Raw genomic sequence first — 14,263 nt, 5'->3', positions numbered from 1 at the left:
CCCCCTTTGTCTTTGTCCCCAGCACAAACCAATTTTAGATGAAAAAAATTCTTAAAAAATGATGTTCCATATCTGTCTGATTCCTAATGCCATTTCACACTGGTAAATAATATATTAGGGTGAGAAAAACAGGGGCTTTTTTTCATGCAAACATGCGGGAAACATTGCCCCCTGGTGGTAGGATGACAGAGTGCTTGATTTGACATGTAGGTAGCCGGCTTTATAAATGTTAATATCGCCAAGGATCAGCTTAATTAATTGTGGCAGCCAATATCGTGACTGCAAAATTTTCAACTTCAATTAATTGTCCAGCCCTAATATATATATATATATATATATATATATATATATATATATATATATATATATATATATAAAGAGAGAGAGAGAGAGAGAGAGAGAGAGAGAGAGAGAGAGAGAGAGAGAGAGATTGAATGTCATTAAAAATTAAGTCATTGTGACATTTTAACAGCAGGTTTGTTAATTTTGGAATTAATTTGCTCTTCATTTGACAATAAAACTGTTCTGTTCCAATCACGGCATTCAAAATCATTAAATTTGCTGCAGAAAGATGTGATGTAAAGTGTGGGGGTACTCACAGCCCCGTTTAAGATCAGCTGGCCTACTGAATGTACCAATCTTCTTATGAACCTACAGTATATTTCTCTGAAAATCATTTGAATTTCAAAACGATTTTTGCATAAACGCTATTAATATCTCACATACCCATGAAGTGTCTTCACGTACCCCCAGGGGAACCCGTTTTTGGGTTAGGTTATTTATCAATGCGTTCCTCCCATATTTCGCACACAATAGTATATTCTGACCATTTTGAGGTCTCATTTCTGTGGCCAAGCATGTTTCCTTGCACCACAAAGAACACACGAGGCGCCACATTGCGGGGCAACCTCGTGTCACTTTCTACACGAACGCTAATTGTCACGGCGAGCCATACCGGCTCTATTTTGAGATCCCCGTTTCTGTCGCCGATATCCCTGCAGTGAGCTTGCGTGCTTTTCCTGTGCCGGCTTGTGGGAGTAATGGGGAGTGTCAAACGATCACACAAAAAGGGGGGAAAAGGCTTCGGCGGCTCATGTCGCACGGCTGCAACACAACAGCACCACGGGGGAGTGCCTTGTGACACACACACACACACGCACACACACACACACACACACACACGCCGTCTTCCTGGATGTGACACGCACGGCAACACAATAGCACGGCTGCTGTGTACACATGCAAATGAGAGCGGACGCTCCAATGTGTTTTTCCCTCCACTGGCTCTAATGAATTCCACTGGCTTTTGTGAGAACAGGATGAATCATTATCCCCGCGACTCATTTCTCACTCCTCGCCATCCGTCCGTCTTCACAGCCGGCAGCCCGGTAGCTCTTCCATATCAGCATGCCAGACTGGACCGGTCTCTTCCAGCCAGCAGATGGAAGTTCCTCTCACCTCCTTCCTCAAGGTTAAACTCCAAACTGGGTCGACAGGCGTCGGCCAGGTGCGCCCGCCTTTCATCTCGCCATTATCGCCCTCCGCACGCACGCCGGCGCTTCGGAAAGCCGAGGACGCTAACGGAGGGATGAAAGTCGCGGCGGTGGCTTTCAAGCTTCAGGTTGGGTCAAAGGGGCCGCAAAAACACATACGGATGGGTGTCAGTGGTCCACGTTCTGTCGCCCTTTGAAATTTAAAGTGGAATTCGGGAATCTATTCAGGAATCCAGATCGCCTCAGAAACTCTCGGGCCACCAGGTAAAAGTCCATAAAAGATCATATTTCATACTTTTAAAAAATGGCCATAAACTAAGTGGCGAGTCCACGATTAATCACTCTGCCAATGACAAAAATTGTCACGATTAATCATATTCTATTACAACTATTTTCTACGACGCTTATAAAGGATATTGAGGACATTGAGTACAAGTTTTTTTTTAGTTTTCTAATTAGCTACGTAGCACATTTTTAAAGTAAAATTGCGTAAAAGATGATCTTTGTCTGTGACTCTCCTTGAAGCTGAACACTGAAACTGAACACCGATTTTTTTTAACGCTTTAAAAAGTTCTGTGCTTTTCAAAAAAAATCAGGGTCAAGTTTCCAAAAATGAAAATTGAGATGTTGATATTGTCTAATTCTGCACTTAATTCCCTCTAAAGTGATACATGCCGGTAGCTCGACACAGTTAAATAAATCTGAATGGTGCCAAGTTGAAATCCCTAATTTGGAGAAAAACAAGTTTTGCCACATTCATTTTTCCACAGAACTCATCTTCCTCTAATCCTTTATTTTCATACACTTTGATTACGGTTTAAGTCTTTTGGCACCTGGGAAATGAAATTTGAGACTTTCTGGAGGTTTTTTTTTAAGAAATCACAAAACGGATTTCCATGACATCATTCTGGTTTTGTCACATATACAGTTCTCATTTTACCCCTTGAACTGTTCTGTCCCGGACCTTGCAATACTAAAAAGGTCCCAACACAATGTTTGGAGTCCTCGAAAATGTGCAGTACAAAGGACAAAGTAAGTCCAAGGTTCAAACTGCATTTACAAAATGTGACAACAGTTGTTAACAAACGTCACAGTACAAATAATTAAAATAATAGAATGAAGTTAGGCATAGCCTCCGTCATCTTCTTAATCTTGCAACCACCGATATAACTTTTCCGTTTTGGTAGAAAAGTCCTCTTTTTATTCTAAGTGTTAGTTTCGCTTCAACAAGTCTGTTTTGTTCCTCTTCTCGATCTTCCGAAGCTTTGACTTTCTGGTTCATTGTTACTTGATTACGCATTATTTGACTTGTCACTGATACTAAAAAAAAAGTTGTTTTGGACTTTAAGACAGCCGTCTTTTAGGAGCCATTTTTTTTTTCCACTCACGAGATCCCGCAGACGAAATCTCACGACGACGAGATCTCGGATAAAAACGAGACGTGACCTGTGAGATCAAAACAAACGTGAAAATTGATCATCGTATGATTATCAGTAGAATAATGATGACGATCGCATCACAAAAAAATGACCTCACAAAACCACTACTAATCGACTCTAGAACAGTCAAACGTTTCGCATTACGTCAGTGCCAGTTTGTTTGCAAACAACATAGTAAAGAGGAAGAGTGTGTGTTTAAATGTGTCAAAAAGCATCACGGCGCTCTGTCACATTGGCAGCATTTTCTATTTTTTCTTTTTATACTTTGCATACAACGTCGCCCCGCAGCCTCTCAGCAAGTCACGCCCGCCCACCCGTCCTTGAGAAGCCCTCGACACGCACGCACACACACACACACACACACATATCCAAGCAGATGGTAGCACTCCCTGCCATACTGTCCCACCAGCCACACAGCCTTAGCCTTCCCAGCAGGCCGCTGGCGTCCAATACCGCTAGCTGACTCCGTCCTTTTTGCAATTTCTGTGACTTTATGAATGATGAAGTGTGCTGATATGTCTCACTTGAGACATACTGTCCTTTTTTTTTCCATTCTCCGCAATTTTGAAACCATTCCCAGGTGGCGTCATGGAAATCCGTGATTTTAATGAAAACAACCCAAGGATCAAAAACGTGATTACGATTATAATTATATTGGCGTGGATTTTGTTACCATGGCAATTGGAACGTTTTTGAATAGGCGATAAGGGTCTTCTAAAAAAGAAAAGGAGTGGTCATGAAGACGAAAGAAAAAAAAAATCATTAAGGCCAAATCCGGCCGTTGAGAGCCGCAGTCCAGCCTCGATTTTTCCAGTCAACCACGACACCCGATTTGGCCACATTATCTTTATAAAATAGTACCATTACCAGGATTAATCAGTAATTTTACTCTATATTCCTGGTTGCTAAAGCAGGTGAAGACCTTTTTTTTCCTTCTGGACCTCCTTTCTCCCTTGTTTCTTTCCTTGCTACTAACCACGAGTCCATCAAGCTGTCAGTCTAATTTAATCCTAATAGCAAGTAGTGGTAACACTGGAATCTAACTGCTTGGACCGTGAGCATGCTACCGAAAAAAAAAAAAAAAGAACAAAACAAGTTAATCTTTTGAGACTTGTGAAGCTGAGCCCTAGCGATTTATCACTGAAGGTTTGTTCCTGTCAGAATGTAATTTGGAGCTCGTGTTTCTTTTCAAGGCAATTTTACGAGAGAATTTCCATTTCCCAGATATCGCTGCGTGTTTAGGTATGTGCTCGTGCGCGCGTGCATGCATGTTGCCATTTGTCACCGCGCATGTATCGCATCTGCACGGAAGCCATATATAAATATATAAAATGAAGCCAATACTGAGCGTTTCACCCTCGAATGCACCACGCCGGATGAGGTAGTATACGTCCACTAGTCGGAAAGGTTAAATAGCCATTAAGATGCACTCGGAAATTGCTGTTCTTGTTTGTCGATAAAGCCTCTCATATACACAGATGTGTTTGGCTCAAATTACGCGTTTTTGGACTGTACTGGAGATTGATAACATGTTGCTTTTGGACTGAAAATGAAAGACAGCCCTATTGGTATACAGTACAGTATCATTTTTATACCAGCTGGCTTCTGTTCAGTGCCGTGCTGGATGACAACATGGTGTTTTTGACTTATATTTGGTCGCTTTGGTGAAATGACGTTTGAGACGGGGACATTCGAGGCAGTTCGAGGCAGCTATCTATCTATCTATCTATCTATCTATCTATCTATCTATCTATCTATCTATCTATCTAGATCGAGCATTAACAGGCTGTTAGATCTATCTATCTATCTATCTATCTATCTATCTAGATCGAGCATTAACAGGCTGTTAGATCTATCTATCTATCTATCTTAGATCGAGCATTAACAGGCTGTTAGATCTATCTATCTATCTATCTATCTATCCATCTATCTATCTAGCTAGCTAGTTAGCTAGCTAGCTAGCTAGCTATGCATCCATCAATCACTATATCCTTGCAGTATAAACATTCATAACAGTAGGTTATATTGTACCCACATTAATCAGCATTTAATATCATTTTTGTAATTAGACCCTGGCGTACCTAATATAGTGGCCTGTGGAATGCCGATATTTAAGAAGGAACGGCTGAAGAAAACGTGAATTCGGTATGTGAGTTCCACAGTGTGCAGCAGCACATCAATAAGAATGGAATATTTACTGCAGCGATTGCCTGCAGTGGCGCCTGACATCTTCTGTCTAATACAAATAAGCTGGCGGCCTCTAAAGTCGTCAGTGATATGGCGAGCATCACAATACAGTGGAGGGGTTATCTGTCAGACGGGGGTTCGCGGGGAGGAGGGGGGGGAGGGTCGCTATCAGACGTGATTGGTGGATGATTTGATTTTCATGCCACAGACTTTACGGCTGCATAAATAAAACGCCCTGCGCGCGCAGGCTTAGTTTAGCACCGAGGCGACCCCGCGAAGTAATCTCGCAGATGAAAGCGGCGTTCTCGGCAGGGAAACGCACAAGTTCAGGAACATGAAAGTCAGCCAATCTGCTTTGCTTGGATTTGGGAAAGTGGAAATGCAAAGAGGGTTTCCCGGAGTGGTGTTGTTTTCGTGGGGATTTCAATAATTAATGCGTGGCTTGACAGAGCTTGGGGACTCTTAAGTCGCCCGTCTTGGTAATCACATGCAATATACAGTAGAAGCGTGGTGCACAATCATCTTACAGGTGTTCTTTGTAGGTCGAGCGACAAACAATTGAGTCGAGATTTAAGATTCAGTTAGATCACTTGAAGTATTTAAGTACTAAAGCAATTTAGATACTTGTGTACTTGTTTTCTTAGCGACTAAAGTAATTGATTACTTCAGGTTGGTAATGTAATGAATTACATTAATAGTTAATGACCTTTAGCACTTTAGCAGTATTTTGACCATTTTGGGGAATTTTATTCAACGTCACTCCTGTGGTACTTTAGCCAAGGGATGAAGGCATACTTGGTAGTCTGAAAACTAAAGTGGTCACGCCATGTTGAGCTTTGACTTGGCACCATCTGGGGGAAAGTTCAGCTCCTTAGCAAGACATGAGGAAGCTGAAATTTCACCCAGATTTCAATGCTTTACTTTTGATATCAAAATCAAAACATTTGAAAAAATACTGCACAATAGTGACTTCACGAGGAGTCGTTTTTACACCATTTGATATGAGTACCTAGAATGGAATGTCTGGGAAAAAAAAACAAACTAAAAATATGTCTTTGGGATTGAATGAGTTCATCATTTAGAGCAGGGATGTCAAAGTCATTTTTATCATGGGCCACATTGTAGTTAGAGTTTCTGTCAGAGGGCCGGCATGACACTTTTTTTAGTGTATTCGTCACACACTTTGCTAGTTTTTGAAATCGGAGGCTGTTCAAAAGACAGATTGGGACTTAGAAAATGCCTGAAAATGTGCTTTTTTCCCCCACAAATTTTCTAAAGTTGAACACAACTTGCAACTTGGTATTTTAGCCAGAAGCATAAAGTCAAATCAGCATTTGGTGGGACACATGAAAGGATGCGGCGGTCCGGATCTGGCCCCCGGGCCTTGAGTTTATCACCTGTGATTTTGACACTGAAATTGTCCAAATGCTGGTAATTCCAGTGTGTTGACTGGGAAAAATTCTTATTTTTTTCAGTTCTATGTGAAAGTACATTGATTATAATTGTGTCAAAATAAAACGTTTGCAAACATCTTTTTGGGTGATTTTTGAAACATTTGGGCCCATTTCCTGACATGTTCCAGCCTAAACCAGCGATCGAATCATAAAATTTGTTTTTGCATTCTCAATTTCACAAGCAGTTTGTTAATAAAGAGATTTACCGCTTCTTCAATTACTCGATACTAATTGTTGGTTGCAGAAAACACCTCGCCTTCCACTCACCCCGCACTATGATGGTGGTGGACTTCTTGGCCGGGTTGCCCACGTTGTTGCTGGCCACGCAACTGTAGACGCCCGCCTCGTCCGAGCTGATGGCGGGCAGCGTGAGGGTGCCGCCCTTCACCATGCTCCTCTGCGGTAGGCTGTCATTGGCGCTGAGCCAGGTGAGGAGCGGCAGCGGCTCCCCGCCGGTGGTGATGCACACCAGCGACACCGTCTGGCCGGGGTTCACCACGATGGGGTCCTCCACGAGCAGCTTGATGGACGGCGAGGCTGGAAGGTGGTTAAAACGTGCGGTCAGGCTCCACGCTTAAATTCTGCATACCTGCTTTAAACGCGGGCGCCACCTGTCTTATTGGTGAGCCGGAAGATGACGCTGCGGTCGGGAATGCCGCACACGTTCCGAACGGAGGCCACGCAGCTGTAGTTGGCGTAGTCTTGCGGCCGCAGGTTCTTAAGCTTCAAGATCTTCGTTTCTCCCTGCAGCTCGGACGACAACCACCACAGCGGTATGCAAATGTGTGCGGGAACACGGATGCAGACGGAAAAGGTCACGGGGATGAATATTTACGCCGGGAAACGGGGGAAGACGAGGAGTGATATTATACCAGTGTCACATGGCAACATACGGAGTCTAGAATGACTCTTGAGTCAGTAATGGCCCCTGATGCTGTTTTCCAGCAACACTGATGGGCTCTGCAGGGGTCTTTCTCCACTGAAACAGCACGCTACCCCCACCATCCCGGCCTGGAAACCTGTGATGAGGATGTGAACCTTTGATCCAGCTGATTCGAATGCTTTGGGAGCGAGGGGGCGAAGGCGGATTCAAATTGAGAGTCACCGGCAAAATGGCCGCCACATGCACACTGCCAAGGAAAACCCATCAGGCTTTTTTTTTTTTTTTTTGTGAGATTATTTTTAGTATTACTACAATTCGGAAGTACGTTTTTTGTCGTGAGAAACACGCACCCACTAGGTGGCGTCGGCAGACTTCACAACATCCGGTTATCGTCAAATCACAGTTGTTTCTTTGTAGTTGCGGACCAGATCAGTTGGTTAACCCATTCCGTGCCACGGATGAGAATTCTCATTTTTTTGAATAGTAACAACAATAAATAATAAAATTCTGGTCAAATACGTTTTTTGATGGAGAAGAGCTGACACCCTTGACTAATGCGCACCTAATATAAGCCGATTGAGCACTGTAGTGCTAACTGTAACCATTAGATAGCAGTGTTTCCACACTTAGAACACAGCTTTTATCATTCTACATCAATTCTAATGAAGAACGGGAATCAATATTTTATATGGCAGCACCTGTATTTACATAGAGTACACCTTGACCTTGACCTTGAAAGGTGAAAATGCTAAATATAATGGCCCTCTGGATCAACTTTTGGCTTTGCATGAGCAAACCACAGTTGTGCTAAAATCAACCAAAATATGTCCGACTTTTCTGCACCCTTCTGGGTCTGTCTAACCTGCGTGAAAAAGGGCTCATAGATCTCCACGCCCTTGTCCGAGCCCTGGGTCAGCACTTCCCGGCCGCGGTGCCAGCTGTAGCGAACCGGCGGATTGGAGTTAGCCACGCAGCGTAGGAACACCGTCCGTTCGTAGTAGAACTGCTCCTTGGCCTCCCCGATGCTCTGGTGCACCGTCACAACCGGGTCGTCGAGATCTGCAAACACAAACGGACATTTGGAATTTACCCAGGTGGGGACGGGCTCCATTTCCATAAAAGTATGTCGTACCCTTCGAGATAATCCCCCCCCAGCTCTTGATTGCGGTTAATTCTCAGAGCAAAGGATCAACAAGGTGTAAGAGGCTTCAGTTACCGGCTCAGCCGCCCGCTGAATTGCTGAAGGGCACGCTAAGTCCTTAGTCGATGTTCCAAGTCGCAACTGTTCTGATCAAACTTGAGCTTCAGCGAGGACGACAAACATTACACGCTAAAGCCCCTTCAGCATCGCCGATGTAGAATTTTGGATTGCAAATTTTGCCATTGTGCTGTATTGCATGGATCATTTTCTTCCGCGTCATTCTCGCATTTTTAGCCGCTCCTCGTAGTGTGAAAACTAAGTGGTCGTGCCATGAGGTAATTTGATATGTTGTCACCAACTGGGTGAAATTTCAGCTCCCTAATGTCTTTTTTTTAAATGCTTTACCCAAATTACCGTATTTTCCGCACTATAAGGCGCACCCTCAATTAATGAGATATTTCATAAACTTTTTCAATCACAATATAGTAATACTCAAAGTAATAACAATAATAACTCAAAAATAACTCTAAACTCTCAATAGCATAATAAGTCAATGTCAATATAAGCAACCTTGTTCAACTGTAAACACACAAAAGAAAAAGGTAAAGCTTACTTTATCACTTCATTCCCCATCTACCAATCTCAATATTGATCCATATATAAGGCGCACCCGATTATAAGGCGCACCATCAGCTTTTTGAAAAAAAATGAAGGCTTTTAGGTGCGCCTTATAGTGCGGAAACCAAAGGATTCAAACAAAACACCGCACGTAGTCAAACTGACCTCCGAATTGGCTGGTTTGAGACTTATTGGGGATTAGAGTGTGAAATCTAACTTGTTCCACCCAGCCTGTCATTTTAAAAGCACGAAGCTGACATGGAACAGATGCTCACCCGGTGAATTGCAAGCTTCAAAAGGTAATTTTCCAGCCCTCAATTCTCTCTGCCTGTAGCGTTGAAAGCAAATGCTGCAGTTCTGTCTAAGCCCAAATGGGGGTGTCCACCTGCAAATTTGACAGCTTTGGAGCTGGTATCAGAAAGAGTGGCAGAATACTTGGATCAGGTGTGAAGTTGAGCACTTGTGACTGCCTTCTCCCACCTTATTGTTTCGAAAAAGAATTGTTGTGTTTTGTGAGAAGGACACAGACACGGAATGGGGTCTGGACCTGTTAATTGGCTGGTTTCTGAGGTACTATCAGAGGCCAACAGATGCAGTTCTCCCATCCTGCTGTGTTGAAAGTCACGTGACCACATTTTGTCTGGTGCATTTTCTGCGTGACCAACATCGTGACGGACAGGTATCAAAGAATCTAATTGAATGCTTTAATGTGACGGGAACTGTTGATGTTTCTTTTCAAATTAAGAACTAATTAATTGGAACATGATATGATTAATGTATTCCATGAAATTTTACACGGGTGCACAGTGATAAAATTTCCAGCGGATGGTGTGACGAAACCAATATTCTGGATTTGCTGGAAAAAAAAAAAAAAAAAAAAACACCTAGATATACCCCTATGAACATGTTTCCAAACTTTAATAAATCAGACACAGATAGCACAGTAGTCTGATTTAAATTTTCCTTTTCTTTTCATTGAAAGTTCTTTTGTGCTAGTTTGGAAGTACTTACCTGAAAAAAATAATTTCACAGAGGCTTCATAATTAAAAAAAGATTGAGAACCATTGCTCTAAACAATTAATTTGGTCTACCACCAGTGGTTAGTGAACATTACTGCAAAATGTCACCCCGCAAGGATGATCACATTATGAGAACTAATATTTGATTTAAATTATGAATCATTGTCAGGTGCGGACCAAGGACAGCAAAGAATTACAAAATTAATGACACATTTAGTGCACAGAGGAACAGACGCTCGGCCAACATGCTAATAGGCTAACACACATTACATAATTTAGCCTAATTTTGTATTCTGGACAACTCCGTAGACGAATCTAATTGAATTTCTTTTAATGGCGTGACAGCATCAGTACATTAGTCTTTACGGATTAAAAGCTATTTAATTGAACGTGAAGAAACTTTATGCCAAATGGTGTAGTAGTGATTCCTTTGCAAAATCTTTTAGGGTTTTGTTAAGTTTTGGACGGATACGCATTGTCATTGCGGCAACTTTCTGACATATGAGCCAAAAGTTAAACCGATGATTACACGATCTATCATTAGGAGATGTTGAAGAAAATACGCTAAGAGCAAGGGTGGAAAAACTTTTTGACTCGAGGGCCACAAAAGGTTCTAAAATTGAATTAAAATGGCCGGACCAGGAGCCAGGGCTTTGTTTTTGTCATGTAAAGTGTAATTGCAATGAAATAAGATATTTTTTTTTAAGTTTCATGCACTTGGTTATTTTTTTCAGTTTTAGACTAAGCTATAATCTGTATAAACACTGTAAAAATAATGAACTGTTGTTGAAAGTGGATTTATGTTGCTTTTTTTCTTTTGTTAATGTTAAAGGCTACAGGTTATACAATTTTTATGTCGAGAGTGGGTGCAAAATGTTTTCTCTTTTCCAGGTGGGCTTGGCAAAATATAATTGAGAAGCACTGAGCTAGCTTAACTTAAGTGAAGAGACCCTGATGATTTTACTGGCGTGTTTGAGGCTCGCCGTTAATCGGGAATTTTCAGCCACGTGAGAAAGGCGCTCTCGTTTGATTGAACGGATTGAAAAGGTAATCGCCGTAGCGGGCGGTAGCATCGAGTCCTTTAGCATGCTAATGGGCGCCGTTTTAAAAGAAACCCATCCGGCTTCCCTTTTCCGCTCCATTTTTCGACGTCGGGAGTAGGGAGGCGACACGGGGGAGAGGATGAACATATGCCTCTGCTGAAGAATGCTGATTCCTGCGTTTCATTAAAGACATGTTCTGCCCCTGCAGCCCCTTAATCAAAATCTAGCAGTGGTCAATACTTCATCCAGGATCCATTACGGCATCTCAGGTAAGAGCAATTACCTTTGAGGAAGGGGTGGCACAGGGGGAAAAGGGAGAGGTGACCAGAGGCGGGCGGGGGGGAGCTTTTAAAGTAAATATACAGATTCATTGCCTTCTTGCCGATCCGGTAGTGCATTTGCAACACAGACACACACATAGTGACGGCGCTACTGAAAGGAATACCAATACATTTATTAACTTGGTGTCAATAGTCATACGGGTCCATAATGTAAACGTTGATACCAAATCAATTCCGTTTGCAAGCATGTAGGAATCAACAAATGGTGCTGATTTGACATAGTATAGGGTATTTTTTTTTTTTTTTAGCATCCTGGTGTTTTTTATGCTATTTGTTAGATGTGTCTAAATCAGGGGTCCTCAAGCTTTTTCGGGTCAGGGACCCCTTTTTTAGAAAGCAAATTTTCCAAGGACCTCAATATACAAATGTTTGCGTAAACAAAACACAAAAATTATTTAAGCCCAACATAAATGCTTTTTTTTTTACTATACAACAGATTTAATTTGACAACAAGTATAGTATATAGTACGTTGACAAGATAAAAAATGCAAATGGGTTGAATTGGTTGAATTGATTGAAGGGTGAAGAATACTTTCACAATTTAATATAAAATAAAGCAATATTAACATTATAAAAAGAAATTGACACAAATATATATTTTTTCATGAGTAACCCAAATTATTTCAGAGACCCCTAGCAGTCAGCCCACTTTGAGAACCACTGGTCTAAATCAATGTCCCAAAGCGGGTGAAATAAAAAAAAATTAAAAAAGTGGCCCTCAGACATATCCTTGAGGAACTTCACTTGATAGTCATCCAGTATGTTCAAACTTGATTGTAAAAAATAACATTTTCTGTACTTTTGTGTTGAAAAGTGAAGGTAAAACTATGATGCCAAGCTCCGCCCACTCAAGATGGCAAAAAGCATATATGTTTGCTGTTTAGCATTGCCTGTCTAGCAACCATGCACATCTGGACACGCGCAAAAACTCACTCACTAGCGCCCCCTTGGACAGTTTGATTTTGGTTTGATTTGAGTCAGTTTGGCTATACATATCTGTCATAACAATAGACATGAAAGGGAAGTCGGCCATTTTGGGAGAATTTCAAGTGTTTATGTTGACACATTTTTTTTGGCCAATACCTTAACGAATGTGCACCTAAGGTCCCTGGATTTAAATAAGATCAAAATTAGCCTGAGCTGTAAGTCTACAAAGTTTTTTTGACTCTCTTTGTAATTAAGTTCCATGAAATTAAAGACGACTAATATGGGCAATGACTTTAAATTAAACGCAATTTTTTTTTTTTAACTCACCCAAAATGGTTCAACAACCTAATTTTGGGTCCCGACCCACCAGTTAGGAATCGCTGCATAACATAACAGTCTTTGAAAGCCTTTTTTTTTTCTCTCTCTGTATTTTCATGTGCATGTTTATCAGTTGGCCCGGAGCAAAGTAAGCAGGGCTAAAGATGAAGTGGATGCTTGCAGGGAGTCAGCGATAAATATTGAAATATGGAAATATTTGTGGCGGATTAAAAAGTTGATGAGTTTCAAGCAAAATTCCACCCCCGTGAAAAGCAATGGAAGGATACCGATGCAGGAGTGCAATTAGCTCAAGTCACGCCTGAATGGTACGCCCATACCTATGAAGGTTAAAAAAAAAAAAAAAAGTTGCTCATTTTAGTATAGCAGATTTTTTCGATGCGTTTGCTTTATCGGCCTACAAAGACATTTGTCGGACAAATAGGCAGACAGGTTGGGATGGAGGACTCAAGAAAGGTGCTTCATTATCACATCAAAACTTCCTTTCATGTAGCGCGCGCACCAAGCATCACGCCAACCGTGGACCCTTTTCTTCTTCTTCCTTTGGAGCCTCTTGGGTGTTGGTCTAACGCAAGATTTTGTTTGGAATTTTTTGCTTGGCTTTGATGTCGTTCTTTCTCGTCTGATCCGCAGAGATGGATCGGAATAGAAAACAAAGCAGGGGCTGTCAATCATCAGCATTCCGCCACAAAAGGGTAATACAGTGGACCCCCGGGTTACGGCGTCCCTGGTTTACGTTACGAAGTGGAACACTAAGTTGTTTAATCCCATCTTCGTGGCATTTTTCCTGCTTTATGGCATCAACAAGTGTCATGGCCTGTGGGGTTGGATGTGTTTATGTTGTTTTGCCTCCCTCTTCAGGCGTTTTTATATACTTGCTCTTATTTTTTGTTCGCATCAACCTGCTTGCCCTGCAAGACATAAGAAGAAGGCTAGGCAAGGCTGGGCTACCCCCGCCGGGGAATATGGCCGCAAGTAGCTCAAGTCACGTCACGCCAAGGGAAAATAAAATTTCAATTTTTCTTTATATATAATTTTTTATTTATGATATTTTTTAATTATATACATGCAGATTGTATAGAAATAGCACTTACTATACTATTTTGATAATTTTTAATCTGTAGATACAATTTTGATATTTTTACCTGGGGTTTTATACGCATTAGCTAATTAGCATAGGTCTCTATTGCAGGCCCTACGACGATTTTACCTCACGATCTGGAAAAGATTAATTTCATATGGCGGACTCCACTGTACTTAAGCATTAAATCAATACCTAAGTACATTAAGGACAAATTCCAGATACAAGTATTAAAAGTAGTATTAAATTGATACTTAAACACACCCCAAAATTGAGGGAAAAAATACATACATGGCCTGAA

General features: G+C 41.6%; 1 protein-coding gene across 1 annotated transcript in view; it reads right to left on the bottom strand.

Moving 5' to 3' along the window:
• The window catches only part of LOC148407017 (MAM domain-containing glycosylphosphatidylinositol anchor protein 2), a 199,947-nt gene that overhangs the window by 74,322 nt on the left and 111,362 nt on the right, over nt 1-14,263 (bottom strand). Inside the window, exons 6-8 of the mRNA XM_088402897.1 lie at nt 8,319-8,515; nt 7,185-7,317; nt 6,841-7,110 (exon numbers count right to left, since the gene is read on the bottom strand). Of these exons, the coding sequence (XP_088259023.1) occupies nt 6,841-7,110; nt 7,185-7,317; nt 8,319-8,515 (600 nt within the window). The remainder of the gene's footprint in view (nt 1-6,840; nt 7,111-7,184; nt 7,318-8,318; nt 8,516-14,263) is intronic.

This window comes from Hippichthys cyanospilos, chromosome 20 (genome assembly GCF_059441005.1).
Source record: "Hippichthys cyanospilos isolate Australia breed blue-spotted pipefish chromosome 20, RoL_Hcya_1.0, whole genome shotgun sequence".
Lineage (NCBI taxonomy): Eukaryota > Metazoa > Chordata > Actinopteri > Syngnathiformes > Syngnathidae > Hippichthys > Hippichthys cyanospilos.
The sequence above is the reverse complement of the archived record's forward strand: the minus strand, read 5'-3'. Positions and strand labels throughout refer to the sequence as shown.